General features: G+C 53.9%; 2 protein-coding genes and 1 long non-coding RNA gene across 5 annotated transcripts in view; 1 reads left to right on the top strand and 2 right to left on the bottom strand.

Moving 5' to 3' along the window:
- AJUBA (ajuba LIM protein) overlaps window positions 1–3,384 on the bottom strand; it is an 11,768-nt gene extending 8,384 nt beyond the window's left edge. Inside the window, exon 1 of the mRNA XM_004698897.2 lies at window positions 450–3,384. Within this exon, the coding sequence (XP_004698954.1) occupies window positions 450–1,485 (1,036 nt within the window). The 5' untranslated portion in view covers window positions 1,486–3,384. The remainder of the gene's footprint in view (window positions 1–449) is intronic.
- Window positions 3,385–4,605: 1,221 nt separating this feature from the next.
- CUNH14orf93 (chromosome unknown C14orf93 homolog) overlaps window positions 4,606–8,735 on the bottom strand; it is a 25,120-nt gene continuing 20,990 nt past the window's right edge. For all 3 annotated transcript variants that reach the window (XM_004698472.2, XM_045287609.1, XM_045287610.1), the window contains 4 exons: window positions 7,268–7,329; window positions 6,950–7,053; window positions 6,078–6,190; window positions 4,606–5,830 (listed from right to left, as the gene is read on the bottom strand). In XM_004698472.2, the coding sequence (XP_004698529.1) occupies window positions 5,411–5,830; window positions 6,078–6,190; window positions 6,950–7,053; window positions 7,268–7,329 (699 nt within the window). In that variant the 3' untranslated portion in view covers window positions 4,606–5,410. The remainder of the gene's footprint in view (window positions 5,831–6,077; window positions 6,191–6,949; window positions 7,054–7,267; window positions 7,330–8,735) is intronic.
- LOC123521396 overlaps window positions 5,784–8,735 on the top strand; it is a 5,741-nt gene continuing 2,789 nt past the window's right edge. Inside the window, exons 1-2 of the long non-coding RNA XR_006679843.1 lie at window positions 5,784–5,835; window positions 6,957–7,116. This is a non-coding gene — a long non-coding RNA (uncharacterized LOC123521396). The remainder of the gene's footprint in view (window positions 5,836–6,956; window positions 7,117–8,735) is intronic.

Raw genomic sequence — 8,735 nt, 5'->3', positions numbered from 1 at the left:
GGGGTGGAGCCTGGGTCGGGTGGGGGCGCCACACGCTGGAGCCTGTAAAGGCACTGTCGTTAAGGGGGGTGCGCGACGGGCGGGGGAGAGCGAGATGGGGGGGGTGGACTCTTACTGTCCCACTGGGTCCCCTCCCTACGAGGCCTTCAACCTTGAAAACCCAAGTCTGTACTGCTGGCGAGACCAGGATTCCCGAGATAATTGGGGAGGTGGGGGTGGGGAGAGGTTACTAGAAACGCAGAGCCCTGCTTCATTGGCAACCCCGTGGGAAGTTCGAGAATGTGCAACCTTCTGGCCTCTTTTCCAGGTCGGCGTCTCCACCTTGGGCTCCCTAACCCCAGCACTTTCGGCTGTGGGGCAGCGCGGAGCGGAAAGCGTAGGCTGCTGCCTTCCATCCGTCATGTCCCCACCACCCCCGTCCCCAAGCCACGTACGTCCTCGCCACTCACCGAAGTAGTCTTCCCTGGTCTCCTGCTCCCGCACCCGGGCCCGGGCGGCCTCCGGAGCAAAGGGACCCGGCGGCTCCTCCACACCCGACGGCTCCATCCCCGACGGCTCCCTGCGGGTGCCAGCTTCTCGGCCACCTGTGCCCACCGCCAGGCGTAGCAATGCCGTGAGCTCATCCTGGTAGCGGGCACTCGCGGCGCAGTCTCCATAGCCGGTCACCGAGTGTCGTCCAGGTTGCGCCCCGTGTCTCTCCAAGGGCCCCGGTGCTCCCACTCCGGCCCCGGCGAGAGCGCCGGGGCTGCCCAGTGCTGGGGGGTATGAGTGGCGGCTTTCCTGGCAGCCGAACCCCGCAGGCCGGTGAGCGCACAGCCTGTCCAGGGCAGCGTGGAGCTCCGGGTAGGCGGAGGGGACCCCTCCGGAGGCATAGCCTGCAGGAGCCCCAGGCAAGGACTGGCCGAACAGGCACGGCCCGACGGGCAGAGGGCTCCCGTGTCGCTGGTCGTAGCCCATGCTGATGCCGCTGGTGCGATTACTGCAGGGCCGGCTGCCCCCGGCTCCGCCACCTCCCGCCCCGTCCAGCAGCAGGCTGCCCCGGGGACTGGACGGCTTGCTCGCATCGCTGGCTGAGCTACTGGCGAAACTGGAACGAGGACTCAGGGCCGGGGCCGTGGTTTCCAGCCGAAAGTCGGGGGGCAGTGACTGAGGTAGAGGCAAGGCCCGGGTCGGGGGCGGCCCCCCGGGAAAGGCACCCTCGTAGCGCTGCGCCTCAAAGGAGCCGCGCGGGTTCCGCTCAGCGTCCAGGGTGCCCTGCTCGCGAGTCGACTCCAGCGGCTCATCCCCAGGTCCCCCGGTAGCTCCTCGGGGCCCAGATTTCCTAGGTCCCCCTAACCCGCTCTGTCGTCCCTTGCTTGGCCCAGGAGTCCCATCGGACCCAGACCGGCTCGATTCACTCTTTCTGCGGCCGAACTTGGCACTGCCGGAGTCCGAGAGTCTTAACTTCTCCAGCAGGCGACTGGCTTTCTCCCCTAACCGCTCCATGCCCTGGATTCTGGGGCCTGCAGCCCCCTCCCCGCCAGGCACCCTGCAGCGTTTCCGTGGCCGCTTCTCTTTTCCCTGCGGCCGGACTCCGGTTCCCCAGGGACACAGGGCAGGCACTAGGGCTTAGCGGGCGGCCAGGATGCCCGGCGCCAGGAAATCCCGCAGCATCCCCGAGGGCGAGGAGCTGCGTCCTCCCGCGCATCGGGGTTTAGCGGGACTGGAAAGGCCGAGGGCCGCGGCTCTCGCGTCCGAGTTCGACAGTCTGTCCGTTCGCGCGTGGACTCGCCCGGCCTCTGCCCCCGCCCCCTGCGCTCTCGCACTCGGCACGGACTGAACTTCTCTCCCAAACTTTTGTCTGCCTGGCCGGATCTACTTTCCGGGAAGGGCGGAGCGCAGCCCGTGCGAGAACGGGCGGGTGGTGGTGGGGTGTCTGCGCAAGGATTCCTGGTGCGGAGCGGAGGGAGGGGGCACTGATGCTCTCTTAGAGGGGGAGCTCCCCCGACCACAGGCGAGAAGAGGCGATGGGGAGTTTGGGTAGGTGCTATTACATCACTCCAGAATTGGAACAGGGTCGAGTGCAGTACATGTATGTCGGGGAAAGGGACTCTTTGTAATTGGAATGCGCGGAGGGACACTATGGAATGTCGCGGTCCCGGATGGACGGGGCAGAAATGTTCTGGGCCAGCACGGTGACTTTGTTCCTAGGATGAGGACTGTGAGAGAGATGAAGGCGGCTGACACAGAAGTGGTGAGACAAGGAGAGAGGAAGACAGGGAGAAGAATGGTAGACCGGTGCATAAAGAGCTTCAGAGGTGCCGACAGGAAGATAGTCCTGAAAAGCGAGGAAGCTCAGAGAGGTGGTGCGAGGCAGGTAGGGAAAGAAAGGGAAAGCGAGAGCGTGGCTGTGCATAGACTAAGAAAAAGACTTGTAGAAATCCAGAGGGAATAAGAGATAGGCAGACAGATCGCCATAAAAGACAACCACTGTCTGGGCCCCAAACCCCCCTTACTGTGCCGAGGGCAGGTACTATTCAGTATGTCCCCTGCACACACCGTAAAAAATTCAACAACAAAAACAGGAAAAGGGACTAAGGACTAAGGTCTGGCTCCAAGCGCTTACCTTCTGAGCAGGACAGATAGAGGGATAAACAGACACCCCCTGGTGTTGGGAGATGAGATGAGATTTTTAGCAACCACCTCAGGTGACTGCAGGGATGGAAGGCAGGGTTGGAAGAGCCTTCCTGGTAGGAAATGCCTCCCCCTCTGATGATAAAGAGTAACTATAAAAAGAACACACTAAATGTCATTTAGGGGAAATAGCAAATGAAAATGTGATATATCAGAATGGAAAAGAAAGAGGCTAATATTTGCCCTATTAGCAAGATCAAAACTCTCCAAGGCTGAGCCTGAACGTACCTAATTAAAAAACAATCAGCTCATTTTGCCCAGACTTGCACATCTGGGGGGGGCGGGGATGAGTGAAGGGAGTAGAACAAGGAAAATGACTCCTTTGTATTTAGCTAGTAAATGAATATGAAAATTATATGCAAACAATCATGCATATTATTTCCATATCAACATTCAGGCACCTTTTATGATCTTGGTGCAGTCTTAGGGAACAGGGAAGGAAAGAAGGCTGCGATCCTTTGGGAAGTTAATTTGGCATAAACTGATTTCTGTGTCCTGGCTTCATTGTCTCCGTGACCCCATCTCTCCTGAGATGCAGCCTCTCCATTTCCCTGGCCAAGTCTTCAGCTTCTCTCTGATCCTGAGGAGAGCTTACTCTCAGACTGGGAGCAAGGAAGAGAGAGTAAAAGCATTTGTTGTGGAGAGGGACTAGCAGGTTGGCTCCGGCAAGGGCAATGAGCAACTTCTCTAGAATTAACTGGAGGGCTGCCCCTCCTGTCTTGTTTCCAAGTGTTTTGAAGGAAGGGGACACCTAGATTCTTCCTTCCAATTACATGCAAAATAGCCACACAGCCTGATACTTGGAAGCTTGGATCCTTTGGGAGTAAGACTGGGGGAGGAGAGCTTATGAAGAATTGAGAAGGCATTAAAGGTGTTAGCCGTGGGCAGCGCATTGCCTTGTGTTTTCCAGGAATAACAGAGCAGGGACAAGTGACCTGGAAGACGGCTGCACTGATGACAGGGCTCCAGCAGTGCTCCTAACTGACCCGGTCTGCTCTCCGGCGCTCTTCTCCGATCTCCCAAACTTCAGTGACCACCTGTCTACAAAAGACTCCCTTAACTTTTGGATTTAAACCCCCAACTAACTACTAGTGTCTCCACCTGGTTGTCTCAAAGGCACATCACACTCTAAAGTGAGCTTATCTTCCCTGTCTCCCTGAAACTGGCTGTTTTTCCAACATCCCTGGAGTAGATGGCCCATTGGCCACTTAGCATAAACTTGTACCCCAACTCTCAGTTAATGCTCAAATCCAAGCCATCACAAAGACATACCAATTTTGCTTCCCAAATACCTTTTCAACCTGTCTTTGCTTCACCACTACCACCCTTGTCAGGCCACCACCTTCTCTCCCCTAAACCTCTGCAAGTGTCCCCGATGAGGCCTACCCCAGCTAATCCAGTGTTACACCCGAGGTCAAGCAGCCACAAAACTGATCATCAAATTTCCTTGCTTAAAGCCTTCCAATGAATTCTTACTGCCCTTCAGCTCAAGTCTGTGCTCCTTAAAATGGCACACGAGGCCTCCCTCCATCATCTCTTTCCCAGACTGCTCTGCAATATTGAACTTGTTCTGTGCTGTCTTGTCTCTGGGCTACACACCTGCTGGTCCCTGGGTCTGGAACACAGTCTCTTGGCCTCCGCTTTCCTTCTCCTGGTTCACTCATCGCCATGTTTCAGGTGCCCGTTTAAATATCACTCCCCTGGAGAATGCGCTCCTGACCAGAGGGGTAGGTTAGAGAGCCCTGCTTGATGTTTCTGGTGCACCCTGTACTCCCGCTACCGTTCCCCTTATCATGACGGCTCATTTCATTGCTTAATGCCTGGTTCCTGACTAGGCAACGCCATCTGTGAGCACTGTCTGAACACTGCCTCCGTAGCACCTAGCATGTGCCTCACACCTGCTGAGCAAGCAATATTGGTTGAGTGGTTGAGTGAATAGAAAGTCATTTTTACTTCTCAGTCCATTCAAGATGCACAAATTGTATGACACACACCACCACCACCACCACCACCACCCTTTCTCCAAAATACACTTTGGCTTGACAGGGGTAAGACATGGCTACAGAGCTATAGGCACTGCTTAATCATACAGTGGGACAACAGCTGCTGGTGAGACCGGAAACTCTAAGCCTTACTTTCCTCATCTATAAGATGGGCGTAATAAGATCTACCTTATAGCATGAAATAAACAATAACGATTATATCTAGATCCCAATTCCCAAATAGGAATGGAGCCCATAGTCTCTGGCTCCAAGGAGCCCAGCCCGTGACTGATACCGCCCACCAGATGGCAGTCTTGCCCTGGGCTGGTCCCATGCTCCACTGCAGAGCAAGACCAGCAGGGGTGGGGACACCCAAGGACCAGGGCTGCTTCCCCAGAGCTGAGGGGGCTCCTGAAAAGAAACTCAGAGACTGGGCAGATGTCAAGAAGGCCTCATGTTTCTTAGACCCATCCTCCTCCGCTCCTCATTGTAGGCTCCTGCCAGGCACTGTTTGTTCTTAGGAATAAGCACCTTCTGGTTCAAGGCCGCTCACACTAGGGCACTTTCCCCCATTTCTGTATTAAGTCCTCTGATCCTGCCAGAGCTCCCCCTTCCAGCGGGGACGGGTTCAGAAGGCAGGTCAATCTACGCTGCACACTGCACAGGGCTCCCCATTACTCTAGGAAGCCCCGAGGCCACTCATCACAGGACATGGGGGAGTGGCGGAGGTCAGAGTTCACTCTCGGCCTCAGATCTCACTCATCCTTTTCCACCTTGATTTCAATGAATGAGTTCAAGTCGGGACAAAAGGTTTTGTGGGGCTGGTCAAAAGATGGGGAACCAGTCCCATTCTCTTCACCGGCCTCCTCTTCCTCTTCTTGAAAGTTGGGGTTGTACAGTTGGGGAGGGAGGAGCTGCACCTCGGCAGAAGGTAACCTGTCGGAGGGAGGCCCATACACACGGTTGGTTTTGGTGCCGTGCTTCGAGTTCGCGTCCAGGTGATAGCACAGCTCTGTGAGGCGCTGGGCCCGGAAGCGCGGTGGGCGGGCCACCCAGACCCCGGGCTCGTTCAGACTGTCCTCTTCGTCTGACATCAGCTCCTCGGTGACGTCTTTCCACAGGTGCTGGTCCTCAGGTCCAAAATGCCTCATGATACTGGAGCGGTTGGCAAAAAGCTACGGTAGGAGCCCAGGGCAGAGACGAGGAAGAGAAACAGACTGTGGATTAGATCTGGGGGAGGAAAGCTGTACAGAATCGTGCCTGATGGGCCCCTGCTCCCAAATCAGCTCTTAGAGCCGGCTCACCCTCCTCCTTACTTTGCTTATAATGCTAGCTCTCAGTCCTATGCCCAGTGCCTTCCCTTTGTAGCTTGTTAGGGCTTGGAGTTTAGTATCTTGAAAGGAAGTCCTAGAAACCGCCTACCCGGTATCGGCGACTTCGAAGTTTCTTCTCCTCTTTTTCCTTCAGCCCTTTAAAGGGGTTCAGGGAGTTGCGGTACTCACGCCTCTTAGTAAGAAAATAGGCCACACAGGCTCCTGCATTGGGGGAGAAAAGGGGGAGGAGTAAAGGGGCACACCACACCGCAGGGGCCTCCGGGACAGGAGTCTTCAGCCTTCTGTCCCCTGCTCTAACACTCCTGAGTGTTTCCGCCCAAGCAAAGCTGATCCCTGTCTGGGAGCTGGGCTGTCCTGGTGTTCGCAGCAGCAGCAGCATCTGTTTACCCCTCTTGGCTCAGCTCTCTTTCCCGGCCTCTATCTCCAACACTAACTCATAGCTCCCCTGGAAAAAGACAATTCCAATTGCTTCTGTATTCTTCCCATTAAACTTGTTCCCTTTGCTACTCTGCTATAAGCGGATGACGAGTGCTTTTTATCAGCAGCGTGTTACAGTTCAGAATGCTTCAGAGTGAGCCACAGACCCACCAGTGGCGAGCAAGGAAAGCACAAAGCCTATGACCTACATTTTAGGGGCAAAAAGGGCAGACGTAGCTTCTGATTCCTTTCCCTGACCAAGGCCTCAGATTCCGGCCCTGTATAAACATGATGCAGCACAGCATTCTAGCCCTGTGCTGCTCTCCCCCTCAGTCCCACTGAGGCGGGGAGGGGAACGGTCCAGTCCTGTGAATGCTGTGGGTAAAAACCATAACCCAAAGTAATAGTAGTAATTTGAGACCTGCTATTTTCAAAACCACCTGAGTCATCTCCATGATTCCTTTTCTCCTCTGACCGAGAACCTGGTGGCGGTGGGGGTGGATAGAAAAGATGGGATGGAAGTTAACTCGGGTTTCTGCTTACCTTTCAGCTCCTTATCAGTGTAATTATGGGGACTGGTCACCAGTTCCTGCTTGAGCTTTTCCAGAAGGAACTTCACCACTGAAATATTCCAAGAGGACTTGATGCTGCCACAGATGGAGGCATTGTTTTAGAGCCAGCCAGACACAGCCAACAGTCATCAATTTAGTGTAAGTCCTTCAAGAGCTCCAATCAGGAGACACAGGTCCGTGAGGAGTGGGCTCAGAGCCCCAGCCTCACTGTTCACCTCACTGAGTATCTGTCCTCCCTCCCCTCCCGGGGCCAAGCTCCTCTGGGGGATGTCCCCTCCAGAGCACATACCTTTCGGACCCGTTGAACCTCCTGTCATTGGCAATGTGGTTGTGCACGCTGTGGACCATTTTCTAGGGGAGGGGAAACAAACAAACAAAACAAAATACAGAATGAAGCCCGGAGCGGTTATCACAAGAATGTGTGTCAGGTCTGTAGAGCAGAAAAAGTACTGTCCCTATGTAGTTCTCTGCCTGAATCCTTCTCCCATAGTCTGGGTACCATTTTGATCTTTCTTTCCTGGTTTTTTTTTGGTAAGAAATTAACTTTAATCATATGGTCTGGGAGCCAGGTCTGTCGATGTCTTTTCTTAGCCCGAGAGCCAGAAACATTTAGCCAAATGAGAGTTTACCAGGGCCCTTCTTCCTTTACTTTATGTCATGATGGCGGGGTCACCGCTGGACGGTCTTCTGGGAGCCAAAAGTCTCAAACATGTCCTTGGACAGTCTTCTCCTCGTGGCAGGAAAGAGCAGGTACACACCAGGGCACTGAAAGAGGACCTTCCTTGAAAAGCCGCCTATTCTTGAAACAAAAATTAAATCTTCAAAATAGATGTCTATTATTTTTCATATAAAAATGTCTTCCTTCATCCATGGCTTTATATATCCGTTTGCGCACCACTGCCAGCCCCACAGGTACACACAACACGGTCTGTAAGACGCAAACTTAAAATAACTCTTAAATCGGGGCTTTGAGAGTCTATCTGTATGGCTAACTGACCATATCAGCTTAGGAAAGGTCCTGTCAATTTCTTGTGGCAAGGGTCTCCACTAGATTGTCGTTACTTGCTTTAGGGTCAATTCGGCTATTTTCCCTCTTAGAAGGCCAAACTTACAGAATCACAAGGGGATGGGTGAATACTTCAGAAAGCATTTAGAGGAGTTACAAATAAAAGCCAGGGGGGCGGGGGGCAGGGCATAGCATAGTTTCCAACTCAAGTGGCGTAGAAGAGATCAGCTGATAGAAACCAAACCAGGCTTGAAGTGGAAAAGGAAAATACACCAGAGTGGACAATGGTTAAGTGTTTAAGACTATAAAGGCTACTGGCTCACCTGCCTCCTCTGTAAGCTAAAAAGAAATCCATGTTCCCAGGGCTTGGGTCTGCGGCATTCCAAGGAATTGAGAGTTTGAGTCTGGAGCTTTTGATTCACAACAATCCATAGCCACCCAGCACAGTGGAGGCTGCCTCTGCTTCCTTTGGAGCACTGAACACCGGAAGAGTGAAGCTCTGTGATCATTCCTCCCTGCCCCCTCCCCTCTGTCCAGACCCACGGTCTGGCTGTTGAGCCCACAAGAACATATTAAATCTTCTTCTGTGATGGACAACAAAATATCCTGGCTGGGCCTCTAGATCCTTGTCAAGTACTACCGTAGAGTCAGCCTGCTGTTCTCCTGGGTAGGTTCCCAGTTCCATGGAGCTCATTAAAGGGCAGGAAAAAGCCAGATCTCACACTTTCTCTCTCTCTCTCTCTCTCTCTCT

This window comes from Echinops telfairi, unplaced genomic scaffold, assembly GCF_000313985.2.
Source record: "Echinops telfairi isolate 266 unplaced genomic scaffold, ASM31398v2 ScPeMD7_18;HRSCAF=68, whole genome shotgun sequence".
Lineage (NCBI taxonomy): Eukaryota > Metazoa > Chordata > Mammalia > Afrosoricida > Tenrecidae > Echinops > Echinops telfairi.
Note: the sequence above shows the minus strand (reverse complement) of the source record. Positions and strands in the feature narration are given on the sequence as shown.